Raw genomic sequence first — 21090 nt, forward strand, 5'->3', positions numbered from 1 at the left:
TGAACAGGACTCTCCAGGAAGGAGAACCTACCTACCCATCTGGTGAGACAAGTCCAGCTCTGGAGAGCAGAGCGGAGGACCTTGTCGTCGTGTGGATATCCCTTTGAGCTTTCCGACTGTGGGGAAATCGCTCTGGAGGTGGGGAAGAGAAGGTCTTTGGACTGCTAGTTGAACGTTTGCTGTTCCCAGGGCTATTTTTGGGCAGGAACGCACAGGAACGGAGTTCCGGCTGGCTCCCGAGTTGGCCACGCCCAGCAGGAACTCATTAGCATAATAGGCCACACCCAACAGCAGAAACTCATTCGGATTGGCTACATTAGGGGTGTGTGGCCTAACATGCAAAGGAGTTCCTGCTACAAAAAAAGCCCTGGGTTTTGACAACAAACAAGGTAAACAGAATAAGAAGCAAAAGGTGGGTGTGGCTGGATGACCACACTTCTGGTAACATGGGGGTGTGGCCTAATGTGATAATGAGCTGTGCTGTCAGGGGTGTGGCCCAATATGCTAATGAGTTCCCGCTGGGCTTTTTCTACAAAAAGAGCCCTGGCTGTTCCCCTTCCCCATTCCTTTCTCTATTCTTCCCTCTTTTATTTCCCGGGTGGCTTTTGAGCACCGTTTCGTTTTCCCCTGTGATACTTTTCAGATTTAATATGCGCCAACCTTCCCCGTCTGTGTTCCTTCCATTGTTCTGGTGCCTATATTTGGGAAGCCTTAAGGGACGGAGAAGAGAGTGATATATTGCTACCTATTAAAATACGCTCGGCAATTTCAAATCACACCCCCTTATTTCTTCCTGCTGTCTCCAGTGGGAGCAGTCCTTACAAAGATCTACGCATTATAGGGAAACAGTATAATCTTGTAGATATTCATCTGTGCAGTGGTTATAATTCCGAAGAAACAATCAGCTCCTTAACTGGAAGTTACGGAAAAGGACTTAAAAGAAGCTTTTGTTCCTGAAAGCCTTAAAGTCGTTGTCGGGTCTCTGAACTCACCGACTGAAGATCTGTCCCATGTGAGACGCTGGCGTCCCGTTCAGGGTCTGAACTTCAATCCCAATGGGGCCGAGGCAAATCTCTTTGGGATATTCCTTCCTTAGGTCAGCGAGTAGTTCGAAATCTCCCACTCCCGAAGGATCGTCCCGGTCAAACCAGCGAGTCCTGCAAGTGGGAACTGAGGAACAACCACAGGGGAAAGTTTGTGAAACTTTGAAGGAAATGGTGCTGAGATGCTTGAAAAGTGGAAAATAATTTTTTAACTGTGTTTCTGAATCCACGTAAGTGTTGATTCCACGCACCCCACCCCACCCCGGTTAAACAAAAGCCAGTTTGGAACATCAACATGTCAACGTTTTGGCCTTTCACATTTTGAAGATTTATTCTGGGTGTTGCAATTGGTAGGGGGAATGTGAACTGCAGCTCCAAAACATTAGACTATGGCCCCAGTCACATGGGAGGATTGGCCCCGCGAAATGGACGGATTGAGGGCACATCAAACGGGTGCGATCATACGGCAACACCTGGGAAGCGTAGCGCACCCGTCTCCAACCTGTACCGTCCGCCCGGAGAAGTGGATTTAAAAGGCACTGGGGGAAAGGTAGTAGCTTCCGGTAAATGGTCAGAGACACGCCGGTAGCCCATGGCATCCAGCAGCCATCCGTGACCCGCGCATGCCGTGTTGCCTTGCTGGGACTACGCTGTTGCCTCCCTGGTGTGATCGGCTGCCGACGGCCTGAGGACATAGCCACGGGGAACCGTAAGATTGCGCTCCTGCGCTTCTTTTAGCTCTGCCTCTACAATGCCTCCCTTCCAGTGCGGATTTTCCCACTCGTGTGACCGGGGCCTTTCATTCGCAAATCTTAAGTTTGCTACTTCCTGTTCCAAGGCCATTTCCTCTGCAGGGATTTAAGCCACTGGGAACATGGTGAATTGTTCCATGGAAGGAGGAGGAGGAGGAGATTGGATTTTGGAGTCTCAGAGCATCTTACAATCTCCTTCCTTTCCTCTCCAAACAACAGACACCCTGTGAGGTAGGTGGCGCCGAGAGAGCTCTGACTGAGAACTGCTTTTGAGAGAACTGCTCTGAGAGAACTTTGACTGACCCAAGGCCACCCAGCAGCTGCATGTGGAGGAGTGGGGGAATCACACCCGGTTCTCCCAAATTACAGTCCGCGCACTTAACCACTACATCAAACGGGCTACAAAATGAGAAAATGATATGGAGGAAAAGCTGGTAGTCTTATGCCTGAATTGATTCTTCTCTTCAAATTGCAGCCTTACTGGCTACATTGATAATAAATCAGGGGGCAAATTCCTGCAAGAGAATCACATAATGGACACATAAAGCGACATTTGACAGAATGAGACCATGGGTCCTTCTAGCACAGTGATCCCTGCTTTGACTGACAGCTGCTTAATCGGACATATAAAGCTACGTCGTGCTGAATACGACTGTGATGGAACAGGCCTGCTTGTCCTACAGACCCTGTTCTGCCCGCTTCCTCCATTGGATTGCCAACTCCTGGAGAGAGCTATTCAACTGCCTTCTGCTAGGGCACCACTTCCACCACTTTCCTTTTGGGGTCTTCCTACCAGGAGGGACAGACTCCTGACACCCCTTCTCAGTTCTGAGGCCTGGCCTCTAGGTCTCCTGCTACCCAGCACCTGGTTACCACAAGGACCAAATGCAGCTTTGGGTGCCATGGGGGAATGTCAGACTCCTGCAGCAATCAGTTCCCAACAGCTTTCATTCAAAGAAGTAAAGTTTATTGAGACATTTAGAGTATACAGACATCTTAACCATTTTGTCTCAGAACTAAAGAAAAGCGTGCGTAGCAAAAAGCTATACATCATTCATGGAGACCCCCTGATGGCTCAGGGCCAATCAAGGATCAGGTAGAAGCCCGCCAAAGTAACAGGCTACGTTTCCCAAGAGAAATGCTACACCAGGCACTGAAGGTCGGGCAGAGATAATAGAAACATAGAAGACACCGCAGAAGTGAAACTTAACGTTTCAGAGTCACCCCCACTCCCATGGCAGCCAGAGCCAGGGCTTGAGAAAGGCCTAGCTGACAGGAATAACCGGTTGCCAACTGCTTGCCTTCCCCCGTCCCAGGGCTCCCCTATTAAAATAGGGTGGCCAAGACGGTTGGGGAACCCATGTGGTGCGGAGACTTAGGTCCACATATTTAAAAGGCTTTATTTAAAGTAGGTTCAAGCACCAGAGGTCATTTCGGGGGGGATCGCGGGGGATCGCAGTTCCCCCGGGTGAGGTACGGGGGCGGGGCACATGACGAAGCCCCGCCCCCTGTTTCCGGCCGCCCCGCTTCCGGCCCTCATTCAGCTAGGAGGAGGCAGGAGAAGAGGGAGGGTAAGTTGCTTCCTCCCTGCCCCTCCCCACCCCTGCCTGCCTGGGGCCAGGGAGGGCCTTCGCGGGGCTTCCTTGCACTCCCGCCAGCCTTGCAGGTCCACCGCCGGGCCCCTCATGGGGCTCGGCAGTGGAGCTGCAAGGCCGCCGGCGGCGGCCGGGACCATTGGGGGCGGGGTGTGTGGCCTTATGACACACTTCCGGTGATGTCAGGGGGTGTGGCCTTATGACACACTCCCGGTGATGTCAGGGAGTGTGGCATATGCTAAAGAGTTATGCTAATGAGTTCCCCTAGCTCTTTTTCTACGAAACGACCCCTGTCAAGCACACTTTCTGCACATCACAGATCAGCCACCAGAAGAACAAAGAAAGGTTGGTTATAAACGCATCCTTTCCACCCTGGTTCAAAAACATACCCTGACTAGATGTCACCATCAGGGTAGGCACATAGTATCAGAAAGTTACGAATCCTCTAAAGCTCTTTCATTACCTTCTGGTTCCCTGCAGGCCTTCATCAGACCGCATGGTCAAAGATGGCTGCAAACCTTCAGATCAGAGCGTAGAAGTCTGCTTCTGTCCCAGAGACCATGGGTCCTTCTAGCTCAGAGTTGCCTGCTTGGACTGGCAGGTACCTTATGGGAAGGTCTTCCACAAGAGGAAAGTCTTTCCCCAACACCTTCTCCCTTCTGCGGCCACTTCCTGACATTCTGCATTCCGCCACATTTCCTGAGAGATCTGTGTGGAACCACACCTTAGACTCAGGGGGCCTCCTCCAGTCCTGCCACAAGATGGGAGGGTGGACTCACCTGAACAGAAGTCTGGCGGACAGGTGAACCGGACTCTGTAGTCCTGGCAGAAGCCTTTCGCCTGGCCTTCATTCACACACGCAAATCCTTCAGTGGGATTAAACCTGGAAGCACCAATGACAAAAGGTGGGGAACGAAGTCCATGAGCTGAATTATTTGTGACACTCTAAGGAGGAGAAAGAGGAAGGAGAAGCAGGACCCAAGAGCAGCCAAGGGGTTCTGGATCACTCTTAGCAGCCTCTGGCGGTTCCAGAGAGCCTTTGAGGTACTACAAGATTCAAGCTGAGAAATCAGGCATGGATTCCTCGCCCCCTGGGCCACCAGCTCTATTGGTCACCGGGGGGAGGAGAGTCAAAGAAAAGGCTGACTGGATCCGACCCTTCATGTCTAAAAAGAAAAGCAACTCAGGAAATGAACTGGAGTTGTGAAGGTTTTTTTTTTTTTTTTGAAGGCTGCAACGTCCCTCTTTATTCTCAAAAGCTGCTGGTTCAATGAAGGACTCACAGTTTAAAGGTCTGTCCTGTCTGAGAAGCCGACGTCCCTTCCAGAGTCTCCGCCTCGATGGAAAGGGGGTCGGGGCAAATTTCATTGGGGTTTTCCTTCCTTAGGTCGGAGAGTAGTTCAAAATCTCCCACTCCCGAAGGATTGTCCCGGTCAAACCAACGGGTCCTGCAAGCAGGAACTGAGGAACAACCATAGGGAAAAGTTGAAACTTTGCTGTGAAGAAAGTGGTGCTGAGAGTCTTGAAAGTAAAAGAGAATTTTAAAAGTATTTCTCAATCCACGTACGTGTCAATCTGACCCCCCAGTCAAATAAAAACCATTCTGGAACATCAACATGTCAACATTTTGGCCTCTAACATTTTGAAGATATATTCTTGGTGTTGCGATTGGTAGGGGAAATGGTAGGGGAAATGTGAACTGCCGCTCCAAAAGTTTGACTTCCATTTGCAAATCTTAAATTTGCTGCTTCCTGTTCCAGGGCCATTTTCTTTCGTCTGCAGGGATACAAGCTGCTGGGGACGTGGTGGATTTTTCCATGGAAAAATTACACGGAGGGAAAGCTGGCAGTCTTATGCCTGAACTGATTCTTCTCTTCAAATTGCAGCCTTACTGGTTAAATTGGGAATAAAGTAGGGGGGAAACTCCCGCAAAAGAATCACAGAATGGACAAATGACGCTATGTTGTACTGAATGGGGTCATGGGTCCTTCTAGCTCAGTATTGCTTGCTTGGATTGGCAGGTGCTTCATGGGAAGGTCTTCCAGCAGATGAAAGTCTTTCCCCAACACCTGTTCCCTTCCACAGGCACTCTGACATTCTGCATCCAGCTACATTCCGTGAGTGATCGGAGTGCCTCCTCCAGTCTTGCCACAAGATAGGAGGGTGGACTCACCTGAACAGAAGTCTGGCGGACAGGTGAACCGGACTCTGTAGTCCTGGCAGAAGCCTTTCTCCTGGCCTTCATTCACACACGCAAATCCTTCAGTGGGATTAAACCTGGAAGCACCAATGACAAAAGGTGGGGAACGAAGTCCATGAGCTGAATTATTTGTGACACTCTAAGGAGGAGAAAGAGGAAGGAGAACCAGGACCCAAGAGCAGCCAAGGGGTTCTGGATCACTCTTAGCAGCCTCTGGCGGTTCCAGAGAGCCTTTGAGGTACCACAAGATTCAAGCTGAGAAATCAGGCATGGATTCCTTGCCCCTCAGGCTACCAGGTCTGTTGGTCAGCAGGGGGCGCTGCTGCAGTTTATGGACATCATGCAAGAGAATTCCATCCCACACAGGAATCAGGTGATCCAGGGCAGCCAATCCCGCGCCTGCTATATAGTTTGTCACATTTCCTCATCTGGCCGCTAGGGATGCCAGCCTCCCAGTGGGACCTGGGGAACCCCTGGAATTACAGGTCATCTCCAGACTACAGAGATCAATTCCTCTGTAGAAAATGGATATTTCGGAGGGTAGACTGTATGGCATTGTACCCCACTGAGGTCCCTGTCCTCCCCAACTTCCATCTCCAAATCTCCAGAAGTTTTCCAAGCTGGATCTGGCAACACTAAACCGCCATCCCCCGCCGGTGGCTGGTGGGGGGGAGACTTAGCAACCCTATATCTTGTTTGGATGAGAGCAGCTTGGTTGCCAACTTGGTGCTCTCTCTTTCTGCTGCTTGCTGCCTTCTAGTTCTGGATTGGGAAATTCCAGGAGATATGAGGTTGGAGCCTGGAAGAGGAGGGGCTTCAGGAGGGGGAGGGATCTCAGCGGGGTCTAATGCCATAGACTCCACCCTCCAGGGCAGCCATTTTCCCCAGGGGAACTGAGTTCTATAGTTTGTGTAGCAGCCATATGAGGGAATCCTAAGAACGCTTTCCTGGGAGTAAATCCAAACAAATCCAGTGGGCCTTCCTTCCAAGTAGACCTGGTGAGGATTTCTCCCTTAGGGTTTCTCCCATAGGGTAGGGTCCAACCAGCTCTTCCGTTGATGAAGACGAAAGGGTCCCCCTTTGACTACCCAAAGTACTGTACTGGGATCAAGGGACCCGCATGGGAAGAAAGCCACATCAGACAGGAGAATCTGGCAAAATAGAAGAACTGAGTGAGAGCCAAAGAAAAAACTGACTGGATCCGATCCTTCATGTCTAAAAAGAAAAGCAACTCAGGAAATGAGCTGAAGTTGCGAAGTTTTTTATTTTAGAAGGCTGTAATGTCCCTTTTTATCCTCAAAGGCTGCTGCGTCAATGAAGGACTCACAGTTTAAAGGTCTGTCCGGTCTGAGAAGCCGACGTCCCCTCCAGAGTCTCCGCTTCGATGGAAAGAGGGTCGGGGCAAATTTCATTGGGGTATTCCTTCCGTAGGTTGGAGAGTAGTTCAAAATCTCCCACTCCCGAAGGATCGTCCCGGTCAAACCAACGGGTCCTGCAAGCGGGAACTGAGGAACAACCACAAGGTAAAGTTTGTGAATCTTTGCCATGAAGGAAATGGTGCTGAGATGCTTGAAAGTGGAAGATAATTTTTTAGAGTGTTTCTGAATCCACGTATGTATCCATCCGACCACCCAGTTAAACAAAAATCAATTTGGAACATCAACATGTCAAATGTTTTGGCCTTTCACATTTTGAAGATATATTCTTGGTGTTGCGATGGGCAGGGGAAATGTGAATTGCAGCTTTATAGCTATAGACTTCCATTTGCAAATCTTAAATTTCCTGCTCCCTGACCCAAGGCCTTCCTCTGCAGGGATACAAGCCACTGGGGACGTGGTGGATTTTTCCATGGAAAAATGATGTGGAGGGAAAGCTGGCAGTCTTATGCCTGAACTGATTCTTCTCTTCAATTTACAGTCAACTGGCTACATTGAGAATAAAGTAGTGGGAAAACTCCTGCAAAAGAATCACAGAATGGACATAGGAAGCTACCTTGTACTGAACGAGACCATGGGTCCTTCTAGCTCAGTGTTGCCTGCTTTGACTAGCAGCTGCTTTATGGGATATATGAAAATGTCGAGACAGTGTTTGACTGCAATAAAGAAGGCCAATGCTATGCTGGGGATTATTAGGAAGGGTATTGAAAACAGATCAGCCAATATCAAAATGCCCCTATATAAATCAATGGTGCGATCTCATTTGGAATACTGTGTGCAGTTCTGGTCACACCTTAAAAAGGATATTATAGCTTTGGAAAAAGTACAGAAAAAGGCAACTCGAATGATAAAAGGGTTGGAACACTTTCCCTATGAGGAAAGGTTAAAGCGGTTAGGGCTCTTTAGCTTGGAGAAATGACGACTGAGAGGTGACATGATCGAGGTTTACAAGATTATGCATGGGAAAGAGCAGGTAGAGAAAGAGGTACTTTTCTCCCTTACTCACAATACAAGAACTCGTGGGCACTCCATGAAACTGCTGAGTGGTCGGGTTAGAACGGATAAAAGGAAGTATTTCTTCACCCAAAGAGTGATTAACACTTGGAATTCACTGTCACAGGAAGTGGTGGCGGCTACAAGCATGGACGGATTCAAAAGGGAATTAGATAAGCATATGGAGCAGAGGTCCATCAGTGGCTATTAGCCACAAGGTATAGATAGGGGCTCTGGGGCAAGTGATGCTCTGTCTTCTTGGTGCTTGGGGGGGGGGTCAACAGTGGGAGGGCTTCTAATGTCCTGGCCCCACTAGTGGACCTCCTGATGGCACTGGTATTTCTGGCCACTGTGTGACACAGAGTGTTGGACGGGATGGGCCTTTGGCCTGATCCAACATTGGTGTCTCTTATGTTCTTAAGCTACCTTGTACTGAATGAGACCATGAGTCCTTCTAGCCCAGTGTTGCTGCTTTGACTGGCATTTGCCTTCTGGGAAGGTCTTCCACAAGAGGAAAGTCCCCAACACCTGTTCCCTTCCACAGGCACTCTGACATTCTGCATCCCGCTACATTCCGTGAGTGATCGGAGTGCCTCCTCCAGTCTTGCCACAAGATAGGAGGGTGGACTCACCTGAACAGAAGTCTGGCGGACAGGTGAACCGGACTCTGTAGTCCTGGCAGAAGCCTTTCGCCTGGGCTTCATTCACACACGCAAATCCTTCCATGGGATTAAACCTGGAAGCACCAATGACAAAAGTTGGGGAACGAAGTCCATGGACTGAATAAATTGTGACACTCTAAGGAGGAGAAAGAGGAAGGAGAAGCAGGACCCAAGAGCAGCCAAGGGGTTCTGGATCACTCTTAGCAGCCTCTGGCGGTTCCAGAGAGCCTTTGAGGTACTACAAGATTCAAGCTGAGAAATCAGGCATGGATTCCCTGCCCCCTGGGCCACCAGCTCTATTGGTCAGCAGGGGGCACTGCAGCAGTTTACGGACATCAGAAAAAAGAATTCTGCCGCACACTGGAATCAGGTGATCCAGGGCAGCCAATCTTGTGCCTGCTATATAGCTTGTCAGATTTCCTCATCTGGCCAACATCTTGTTTGGGGGAGAGCAATTTGGTTGTCAACCTGGTCTTCTCTCCTTCTGCTGCTTGCTGCCTTTCAGTTCTGGATTGGGAAATCCCAGGAGATTTGGGGGTGGAGCCTGGGGAAGGAGGGGATGGGAAAGGGGAGGGATTTCAGTGGGGTATAATGCCATAGACTCCACGCTCCAAAGTAGCCATTTTCCCCAGGGGAACGGAGTTCTGTAGTTTGTGTAGTAGACATATGAGGGAATCCTAAAAACGCTTTCCTGGGAGTAAATCCAAACAAATCCAATGGGCCTTCTTCCAAGTAGACCTGATTATGATTTTCCTCTTAGGGTTTCTCCCATAGGGTAGGGTCCATCCAGCTCTTCCGTTGATGAAGAGGAAGGGGTCCCACTTTGACTACCCAAAGTACTGTACTGGGATCAAGAGACCCTTATGGGGAAAAAACCACGTCAGGGATTCTAGTTGCAATGTATTCAGAAGCTGCCATGAATGCATTAAGATGTATGTGAAACATATCATAGGGAAGCAATGTTAAGCTTCGTCTTGGGCAGGGATTCAAGCCCAAGGCAAATGTGTCCAATCACGTTCAAGCAAACTGTAAGCGGGAACAAAGGTGATTGGCTCTTATTCGCTCAACCGTATTGGTTGTTATGTGTATAGTAGGCGTGGCTATATTAGCCGGGAAATGTTTAAATACCGAACAGCTACTATGGACAAGCTGTTCGGGCTATCAGTTATTGTACCGTGTTGGAGAAGTGTTCGTGTTGAAGACTAAACTTGAGTTTTTGCTGAAATCACTCTCTGACTATTTGTTAAGCGCTGGACGTAACACTAGTAAAAGAGGAGTACTGGGTGAGAGCCAAAGAAAAGGCTGACTGGATCTGACCCTTCATGTCTAAAAAGAAAAGCAACACAGGAAATGAACTGGAGTTGGGAAGTTTTTTGTTTTTTGTTTTAGAAGGCTGCAGCGTCCCTCTTTATTCTCAAAAGCTGCTGGTTCAATTAAGGACTCACAGTTTAAAGGTCTGTCCGGTCTGAGAAGCCGACGTCCCCTCCAGAGTCTCCGCTTCGATGGAAAGAGGGTTGGGGCAAATTTCACTGGGGTATTCCTTCCTTAGGTCGGAGAGTAGTTCAAAATCTCCCACTCCTGAAGGATTGTCCCGGTCAAACCAACGGGTCCTGCAACCAGGAACTGAGGAAAGACCTGGAGAAATCATCAATAAAAATGAACTGATGGCCCCATTACACCCTGCCACAGACTCTAAATCATTTACTTCTCTGGCATTCATGACCATTTCATACTTTCACCTCTGTGGATAGCATTGCCAGAGCCACCCAGCCAATGGCAGGGGATGAGGAGGTAGGGTGACTGGCTCCAGGGTAACTGATCTGAATCATCTGGAGATCAATTGTAATGGTGGGAGATCTCCAGGTGCCACCTGGAAGTTGGCAACCCACTCACCCTTCACTTCTCTTCCACTGTGGTATCTCATCAGCACCAGATGCTACATAGAAACCCACATATGGTCTCAGCAAAGACCTATCAAGCAAGCTCCCGTCCAATTACTCAGGTCATGGACTGCACAGATGAATTAAATATCCTCACTTACCGCTTGCAGGCAGAGCCAGGAGAGTCATGAAGAGCTGAGGGAATGAAATCACAGAAACAAAGGTTAGGACTGGGGAGTTCGAGATTCAATTCCCCATTCAGTTTTCAAGCTACTTGGAGAACCTTGGTCCCGTTACTCTCTTGACCTAGACCACCTCATAGGGTTGTTGTGTGGAGGACAATGGAGGTGGGGGGAAGGAGGTACATTGCCCTGAACCCTCTGGAGGAAGGGCAGAATGAAAAGATGTCAGGCGGATTTAAAATCCACAGCATAAAATATTAAAGATCCCCTCAGGGACTACAAGTTCTGTTGAACTGGAAGGGCAGCGATGTAAACAGCTTAGTCGGAACAAAAAAATGAGCACAAACCAGACTTCGAAGCGCCTCCATTCTTCCCAGCTGGCAGCTTTGGCTGGTAAGGAGATGCAGTTTTTAGGATTTTATAGACCGCAGGATCCCGCCCTCTCCTGTATCCTGCCAAGCAATGTAACTCTACCCGACACCAAAAAATTTCTCGTAACTTCCTATCCCCTCAGCCTTTTTTTTTTTTCTGTTTGCCAACCTGCAGGTGGTGGAAAATATGAGGGAACACAGCTTGTGGTAAATAAAAAATAATCTACTGTGCCAGATGAACTTGTAACGATTACTACGATACTGATCAAATGTTAAATTTTCTAATAAATTTTAACATTGCACTTGTGGGGGATTTCTATAAGGTTCTAAGATACTTCGTAAAACACTACAGATGATTCCCCACAACCCCACCATGTAAAAGAACAAATCCTAATGCCAAATCATTTAACTTTCCATAAGTTTCAGTCTTGCTGTAATTTGAGATGTCGGTTTTTACCAATAAGAGATTTCCTCCCCACCACACAATAGGTGATACTAGCCAATTTGACTTCCATTCACTCCCCATCTAGAGCATTGTCTCAAAATTAATAGCATTATAGGGTTATGAAATCCAGCTTGGGAAATTCCTAGACATTTGGGGCAGTGCCAACACCAACAACAATGGTGTTGGCAGTGCCTGGGAAGGGCAGAGGACCGGAAAGAGGAGAGAGCCATAGATTCCACCTTCCGAGGTAGCCATTTTCACCAGGGGACATGATCTCCATATCAGAAGTACCAGATGGGGTGTCCCCGTGCCTCAGCATCCAGAAGCAAGTGACCACAGAGTCGCAGGCAGACAGGCAACTACTAAGCATCTTCCTGTTTCCTCTACTTCACTGAGAAACCCTTTGAAGTGCAGATCAGCACTGTTTAGGGGAAAGCAACTTCCTTCCATCTCCTTCTTCCCCTCTCTTCTCTCTTTTCCATGCACACAAGATCGAGAAGCAGGATGCCTCTCAGCATCCGCTTCCGCTTCCATCTCTTAGTTAGATAGTACGGGAACCGTCCCTATCTCTCTACCCTTCACTATCAAGCATGCATTTCTAGAATAAAGTAGTTTATTTTGTTTCAAACTGGAACATGGCTCTGTTTAACTTTGTAGTCTTGCAAGCACATGGTAGATTCGGGACAAAGCACGACTGCGTTAAAGCCAAGTGCACTCTGCTATCCAAAGAAGGATCTGGAGCACCAAAACCAGCATGCCTTCCTACACTCCATAGTCAGCAGATCAGCTTTAATTCCGAAAGGTAGGGCCCGGAGACATCTTTTTTTTTTTTACAATGTTGCTTCCTTTACTCTCAATCTGTTAAGGTACCTGTGATGCGAGAGAGATGTTTGACCTCCCTCCCTCCACCCATCCACCCATCCACCCATCCACCCATCCATCTATCTATCTATCTATCTATCTATCTATCTATCTATCTATCTATCTATCTATCTATCTATCTATCTATCTATCTATCTATCTATCTATCTATCTATCTATCTATCTATCTATCTATCTATCTATCTATCTATCTATCTATCTATCTATCTATCTATCTATCTATCTATCTATCTATCTATCTATCTATCTATCTATCTATCTATCTATCTATCTATCTATCTATCTATCTATCTATCTATCTATCTATCTATCTATCTATCTATCTATCTATCTATCTATCTATCTATCTATCTATCTATCTATCTATCTATCTATCTATCTATCTATCTATCTATCTATCTATCTATCTATCTATCTATCTATCTATCTATCTATCTATCTATCTATCTATCTATCTATCTATCTATCTATCTATCTATCTATCTATCTATCTATCTATCTATCTATCTATCTATCTATCTATCTATCTATCTATCTATCTATCTATCTATCTATCTATCTATCTATCTATCTATCTATCTATCTATCTATCTATCTATCTATCTATCTATCTATCTATCTATCTATCATCTATCTATCTATCTGTCATCTATCTATCTTTTGGAACCTGCCATTTTTCCTTCCTTCTTCCCAGAATGCTCAAGATGTGGGTTGAAAAGCCCATTCATTCTGCTCAAGCATCCCATACAATTGCATTAGTGGTAAGTTCACAATATAAAATGAGTAGTATTTTAAATAACTTTGTGTCTGTGTAACTTTGAGTTGCCAGTGCTCCCTTGGCAAATTATTGAGAAATACACTGTAATAAAATGCAAAATTATTGTAACATAAGTTATGTATTAATAAAAGATCATGAAAATATATGATACGTAGAATAACATAGCGGAATCTCATAATACAAGAAATTATCAAGAAATGGTCAAGCAAGAAGGATCCAGAGGAGTCCAAGAAAATCAGTCCAAAGGAATAAAAAAATTAGAAGTCAAAGTAAAAAATCACATGAGGATTCCAGATATGCAAGCCTCGTTTCGGTGCACTTCATCAGTGGAACTGCAAAGTATACAATCACTGTTATTGCTACAGTATAATAGAAATTATGTATATAATAAAACATGCTTAGCTGGCTTACCCATTCACAGTACATCAATCATTTAATTGCTGTTACATAAATCTGAGTCATTAAGGATCACAATCATTCCTGCAAAACGACATACAATCACATAAAATTACAAGGTATGTATGTATATTATTGTCATCTACGAATACCTCAGATTACAATAAAAAGCAATGGTCTTACCAGAAACCTCGTTACATGTATTCTTATATCAGGCACCACTCAAGCGTAATACAGAGAATCAATCTAGAATCAATCTAATGCAGGTATAGCCCCCTACGATAGAACATCTCAAGGACAGAATAAATGCCAAACACTCCAGCGTTCACAATATAAAATGAATACGATTTTGAATAACTTTGTGTCTGTGTAGCTTCGAGTTGCCAGCGCTCCCTTGGCAAATGCCAGGAGATTTTGAAGGCAGTGCCTGGAGAAGGTAGAGTTTGGGGACAATGTGACGTCACTTCCAGGCGATGCTCTAGGAACTTCCCCATATCTCTATGGTGATTCTGTGATGCATGATTGGATCCCCAGATCTGTAATTTAGCTGGGAGTGGCTCCTCTGTACTTTGGTGGCCAAAAGTCTGGGAAAGGAAGAGGTCAGCTCCCAGCAATTCCCCCAAACATCATCTCTTCTCCAAAATTGCTTTAAGCCCTAATAGGGAAGAAAGCCACATGCCTGCACAGGGCCTGTCTTCTATTCATCCTAGGATTTCCAGGTCTTCCCTGGTCACCAGTGTGTGTGTGTGTGTGTGTGGGGGGGTTTAGAGTTGCCAGCTCCAGGTTGGGAAACTCCTGGAGATTGGGGAGTGGAGCCTGGGGGGGGGGCAGGGACCTCAGTGGGGTCCAATGCCATACAGTCCACCCTCCAAAGCAGCCATTTTCTCCAGGGGAACTGACCCCTGTAGTCTGGGGTAAAGGTTTCATTTGCTCGAAAGCCAGTCGAATTCAATTCTAGTCTAGAGGGTGGTGCTCATCTCCGTTTCCAACCTGAAGAGCCAGCGCTGTCCAAAGACTTCTCCATGGTCATGTGGTCGGCATGACTAAACACCGAGGCGCATGGAATGCTGTTACCTTCCCACCGAAGCATTACCTATTTATCTACTTGCAATTTCTTGCTTTCGAACTGCTCGGTTGGCAGGAGCTGGGGCCAGGGACGGGAGCTCACTCCGTCACACGGCATTCGGGTCTCGGACTGCCAAACTACAGTCCTTCTGGTCTGCAGCTCAGCATCTTCACCCCTGAGCCACTGCGGCCCCTCTGTAGTCTGCAGATATGCTGTAATTTCCGGGGATCCCCAGGTCCCACCTGGAAGCTAGTGTCCCTATACTCTCTCAATACATAAAGCGATGCAAGGCAGCCTCTTTTTTTAACCTGGGGAAATGGCAGAGAAGGCAACAAGCCCAGGTTCACTATTCTGTGACCCCAATCTATAGCCCCCCCTCCCTTGCAACTACTTTGGCAGCTAAATTGGGTGCCTTGTTGGGTGGTGGGAGGTCCAATCCCATCATATCCCTTTTGCCATGCAGTGCCGGCTTGTGATCATGTGCTTCACCAGGATGTGGCTGCCAGAGGATCTGCTGTTCTGGGCCACCCAAACTGGAAATCCCCAGGGCCTGCCTTTGTCTTCAGAGCTCTCTGAATCCACCACACTTATATGTCTCCTGGTTCTCTTTCTTCCTGGTGCTGTTTTTCGGCCAAAGAGTTGTTGCGGAAACCCCTTTTTCTATTTTGAATATCGGAATGAGGAAACAGGGCCCCAAAGGCAAACAAAAATAGTTCCTTAAAGCCTAGCATTGGGCAATGGTTCCGCACCATTTTGGCACATGCTGAAAAGGTCAGATCCAGGGAGATTTTCTTGCGGTCTGTCTGAGGCAGTGTCGTCTTTAGCTTCTCCAGACCAGAAGAAGTAGAAGAGATTGGATTTATACCCCGCCCTTTACTACCCAAAGGAGTCTCAGAGCGGCTTACAGTCTCCTTGCCCTGCCCCTTCCCACAGCAGACAACCTGTGAGCAATGTTCCCTCTAAGCTGTGGAGTCCTGTGAGCAAAAATTCTACTTTGTGAGGTACTGGCGTTAAAGTTGTGAGCGAGCGATTTGGCAGCTGCATGAATCAGTTTGCTCTGGAGCCGTCCACCCTGAGCTGAGACACAAATGTGTGAGCCGGAGGCTAAAAAACTGTGCGCTAGCTCACACTCACTCAGAGGGAACACTGCCTGCGAAGTAGGAGGGGCTGAGAGAGCTCTTTGGAGAACTGCTCGTGAGAGAACAGCTCTGAAAGAACTTGTGACTGACCCAAGGTCACACCAACAGCTGCATGTGTGGAGGCATGGGGAATCAAATCCGGTTCTCCAGATTGAGTGCGTGCTCCTAACTACCACACCAATCTGGCTCTTATGCCAAACTGACCCTTTCAGCATGCAAGCATGTGGCAAGAAGTCATGCCACAGGCAGAGAGGGAGCCAGAGTTATGACTCCATTTGTGTCAACCAGGGTGATTGCAGATGAAGAGAGCAGAGGACAAGAAGGAGGTGCCCCATAGTAAGGAGCAAGCTAGAAGTCAAACCCCTCGAGGAATCCTCTTCAGGCCTCTGAGTGAGTTCAGCTTACTGTTACTGTCCTCAGAATACTTTGTCCCAGCTGAGAATCGGCTTCGTTTTGGAACAAATTTGCCACCCAAAGGGGACTGGGGTGGATGAAAAGAAACACCATCCAGAATAATGTGTATTATTCTACAAAAACCCAGAGAAGGGCTATGTCACTAAAGCTCTGTACACACACCATATCCATGGGCAGGACAACATATGCAGAAGGGGAATGAGACCCAATGCACTGATCATTTGGTGTAGTGGTTAAGTGTGCGAACTCTAATCTGGGAGAACCGGGTTTGATTCCCACCTCCTCCACTTGCACCTGCTGATGTGACCTTGGGTCAGTCACAAGCTCTGGCACAGCTGTCCTTGAAAAAGAGCAGTTTGTATCAGAGTTCTCTCAGCCCCACCCACCTCACAGGGTGTCTGTTGTGGGGAGGGGAAGGGAAGGGAGTTTGTAAGCCGCTCAGAGACTCCTTCGGGTAGTGAAGGGCGGGGTATAAATCCAATCTCTTCTTCTTCTCTTCTTCATAGCACCTCCTGCATGTGCTTGCCCTAAAGTGAGCACATTCAAGCTCATAGGTTTCATCCCCGTGGTCCAGAAAGTTCATTCCTGGTTGCTCCTGATGGCCACGGAGTACTCTCTGTATGAAGGTGGGAAGAAAAATGGTAGGCAGGTAATTTATATCTACTCAGGAAGATGGGGTAGGGCTGAGTCATTATCTTGTAGGAGGTCCCCAGGCTGTGAAACATGCTAATGGAGGAGCTTTCCTGAGGAGGTTCTTTTGTATATGGATAGAATACGAATTGTTGCTGAAGATGGATTCCTTTCTGAGAAGGTCTTCCAGGTCAAGAGTGCACATGGACTGTGAGGAAGAGGCATACTGAGAGGCTTGGGAGACAAATGTGAGCTGCTCCGTCACTCCTAGTTGGAATGGCCTGCAGTTCCCCCTCTAACCAGCAAAACTGGTGGCACATCTGAGCCACTTCCAGATCCACAGAGCTCCCAGCTGTCTCCTGTGACTTCTGACAGGACTTCCTTCCACTCAGTCCTTCCCTTTCTCCACCTGCATCAGGGCTACAGTGATGCCCTTGATGGGACACACACACCCTTTTCCTTGCAAGGACACAATTGGAGATTAATGAATCAGAGCACGGTATGCAAAACAGACTGTGACACCTGCCCCAGGTGGACCAATGGGAGGCAGGATGAAGCTCAGGTTGGGGAGGAGGGCACGGGCCAACTTATTCTGTTGAGGCAAGAGGAGCCTGTTGCACCACCGCTCTGGACCCAGGTGGGGATTGAGGGATGGGAATGACCTTGAGTGGGACGGAAAAAGAACCTTGAGGATGATTTGTGTCATGCTTCCAACGTACAGCAGGATTCTTTCCAGGGATGGGGTTTTTGGTGGGCGTGAGGTTACCATAGACCTGTCTTGGTCCTAGTTGGTTTCTAAGTTTGCAAATAGACTGGGTCAATCTAAGCAGAGTTATACTCTTTGAAGCCCATTGAATCTGATGGACTTAGTAAAAGGTAAAGGTTTAGGTTTCCCTTGCTCGAAATCCCGTCAAATCCGACTCTAGGGATGTGGTGCGCATGTCTGTTTCCAAGCCGAAGAGCCAGCGCTGTCCGAAGATGTTTCCATGGTCATGTGGCCGGCATGACTAGACGCTGAGGCGCACGGAACGCCGTTACCTTCCCACTGAAGTGGTACCTATTTATCTACTTGCAATTTCTTGCTTTCGAACTGCTAGGTTGGCAGGAGTGGGGACCAGAGACGGGAGCTCACTCCATCACACGGCACACTCGGGTCTCGAACTGCTGAACTACCGACTTTTCGGTCTGCAGCTCAGCGTCTTAACCACTTGAGCCACCGCAGCCCCTTGATGGACTTAGGAGGGTAGAACTGATCCATAAAGCCCTCCCTGCTATGAATAGACCAGGGATCCCCAACGTGGTGTCGCCAGCACTTTACCTGGTACCTGCCAAGTGTTTTTTAGAAAGTGGGTATCCTCAGGAAGGGCTTTTGCCTAGCAAGCCTTCTGATTGGCCCCTGGAGATTTGATTGGCTGTGCAGCTCCTTAAAAGAAATCTTGCTTGGGTGGAAGCTGCCACCGCACCACGAGGATCGTCACAGTGTGACTGAAAGTACGCTGCAACAGCTCCGCCTCCTGCAGCAGCCGTTTGTGGCCAGCATTTTGGGGCTGTGGCCACCACAAAATCCCAAAGAATGTGTCAGAAATCCCAAAGGGGCCTGCGGGCTCAAAAATGTTGGGGACCCCTGGAATGGGCCGATCTTCAAGGTAGGAGTGATGCTGGCAGGGAAAGGCTTGCAAAACAAATCATAGAAGGGCAATAAAGGGGAGGAAGAAAGGGAAGGGGGACAAAAAGAAACAAACGAATGCCCAAGGTGGGGAAGGAAGGGAGAAACAGGAGGAGACACAAAAAGGAAAAGAAAAGCGGAAAGGGGGATGGAACCACCCTCTGCCTAAGGAAAGCCCAGATGCTATTTGGGGGCTTGAAAAACGAAGGCTTTTCAGTCTGTTGTAGAAGGATTTCACGGCAGGAGTTCATTAGTTGTTGTAGATTTTCCGGGATGTGTGGTCGTGGTCTTGGCATTGTAGGACCTGACGTTTCGCCAGTAACTCTGACTGGCATCCTCAGGTATAAACACAGAAAGATGGAGTACTCTCTGTGTCAAGGTGAGAAGGAAATGGTAGGCAGTAAACTTATATCTATGGAGCTGCGGTGGCTCAAGTGGTTAAGACGCTGAACTGCAGGCTGTGGAAGGTTGGTAGTTCAGCAGTTCGAGACCCGGGTGCCGCAAGACAGGGTGAGCTCCTGTCTCTAGTTCCAGCTCCTGCCAACCTAGCAGTTCGAAAGCAAGAAATTGCAAGTAGATAAATAGGGACCACTTCGGTGGGAAGGTAACAGTGTTTAGTCATGCCGGCCACATGACCACGGAAACGTCTTCGGACAGCGCTGGCTCTTCGGTTTTGAAACGGAGATGAGCACCGCAACCCTAGAGTCGGATTCGACTGGCTTTCGAGCAAGGGAACCTTTACCTTTACCTAAACTTATATCTACTCCAGAAGGTGGGTAGGGCTGAGTCATTGTCTTCTAGGAGTTCCCCAGGCTATGGATATGCAGGAAAGCTCCTCCATTAGCATGTCCATAGCCTGGGGAACTCCTACAAGACAATGACTCAGCCCTACCCACCTTCTGGAGTAAATATAAATTTACTGCCTACCAGTTTCTTCTCACCCTGACACAGAGACATCTTTCTGTGTTTATACCTCTGAGGATGCCAGTCACAGTTACTGGCGAAACGTCAGGTCCTACAATGCCAAGACCACGACCACACATCCCGGAAAATCCACAGCAACTAACTTTTCAGTCTGCTTTCCCACTTCATACCTCTATCAAGACGCCTTGAAGAGAAAACATTTGCATCAAGATTTTGTCTCGTACTCACATCATTATCTACTGGCTTTGCCTACGTTTATGGCATGTACTTTGCATAAGGATGATTGTTGTGTAACATCAGAAACTTGCATTATAAATATTATAAAAAGTACAACCAAGTGTGCTAAAGTCATAGAACAGTGGTTTTCTTCGGCGAGCTTATTTTATTCTTCCAGTGTTTGTGGTTGCATGGAAAAACCCTTCCATTCAAATGAGCACAGCCACTAAAAAGTCCTGCTTTGAAATGGCCCTACCCACTTTCTGAAAAGCTTGCTGGGTGCCAGGGAAAGTACTGGCAGGCACTGTAGCCAGGCCCATAGCGACAGCGGGGCATTTTGGGGCCTGGCCCCCTGACTTCCTGCCAAGGCCCCCGACTTTCATCCAACCCCCAGCCCCCCGGCTCTCTGGGCCACCCAGAGGATGCCCAACTCTCTGGGCCACCTGGAGGACTCCCCACCACCGCCCCTTCCCCAAGGGTGCCTTGCTTCCCCATGTAGGCAAGCAAAGTGAGTTTTTAAAAAGTATATATTTTTTTACTTTGTGGCGTCATTGCCCCTCAACTTACTTAAAGGCCGCCTGAATTACAAAATCCTGTCTACGGGCCTGACTGTAGTACCCCCAGGGACCACGTTGGGGAATCCTGCTTTAAAAGATCAGGCACGTGCATGGCAGAGGAGAGATGGACCAAAGGCTTATTGTTACCCATAATGGAACCTCCATGTTCAGAGGCAGTCTTTCTCCAAAGTAGGGTTACCAAGTACCTACCTTCGAATCGGCGGGGGACACCTGGTTCCCGGGCGGAAAATCCCTCAGTGGAACACATCCCCACCGCACCATGCCATCGCCCAGACGTGACGCCAGCACTCTGGGCACGTAGCTGGGCGATGCTCTGGCAATGGAGCTGGAATCTCAATGGTATCGTGCGGGAATATTCCTGACAAGATGTATGTGTCCCCCGCCGAATCAAGGTAAGTACTTGGTAAGCCTGCTCCAAAGGCAAGTTACTGGGAAACGACCACAGTGTGGGAGGCTGTTGCCTTTCTCTCTGGTTTCGGGGCTTCCCAGAAGCATTTTGCTCATCCCTGCAGGTAGGTGCAGGATGCTGGATGAGGCGGTCCTTTGGTCTGATACAGGGCTCTGTTTATGTAAAGGCTGCATGTGTCCCATTTCAAATTAGCAGCCTAGGGAAGGGCAAGACAGACCCGGCCCATCATCCCCCTTACATTCTTTATTCTGCGCTTCCAGGAGAAATGACTTATTACGCACCTCCGCTTTCTGGACCTAGTACAGAGTGCAGTGATGAATCTGGAATGGAAATGGGTGAGGACGGCTTGGAAGAGGAACCGAGGCCCCTGCACCACTACATACGGGAGGGTATGTGACCCAATGCGCAATCCGGCCTTGGCGGAGAAAGGTCA

At 48.1% G+C, this 21090-nt stretch overlaps 1 protein-coding gene across 1 annotated transcript in view; it reads right to left on the bottom strand.

Annotated features, from left to right (window-relative positions):
* The window catches only part of LOC107124770, a 94616-nt gene extending 74107 nt beyond the window's left edge, over window positions 1-20509 (bottom strand). The window contains exons 1-10 of the mRNA XM_015428280.1: window positions 20438-20509; window positions 10723-10756; window positions 10575-10617; window positions 10127-10291; window positions 8652-8755; window positions 6918-7095; window positions 5564-5667; window positions 4674-4851; window positions 4170-4273; window positions 993-1170 (exon numbers count right to left, since the gene is read on the bottom strand). Coding sequence (XP_015283766.1) covers window positions 993-1170; window positions 4170-4273; window positions 4674-4851; window positions 5564-5667; window positions 6918-7095; window positions 8652-8755; window positions 10127-10291; window positions 10575-10617; window positions 10723-10756; window positions 20438-20509 — 1160 coding nt within the window. The remainder of the gene's footprint in view (window positions 1-992; window positions 1171-4169; window positions 4274-4673; window positions 4852-5563; window positions 5668-6917; window positions 7096-8651; window positions 8756-10126; window positions 10292-10574; window positions 10618-10722; window positions 10757-20437) is intronic.
* Between the last annotated feature and the right edge of the window lie 581 nt (window positions 20510-21090).

Source organism: Gekko japonicus, unplaced genomic scaffold (assembly GCF_001447785.1).
Source record: "Gekko japonicus isolate JY-2015 unplaced genomic scaffold, Gekko_japonicus_V1.1 scaffold2604, whole genome shotgun sequence".
NCBI lineage: Eukaryota > Metazoa > Chordata > Lepidosauria > Squamata > Gekkonidae > Gekko > Gekko japonicus.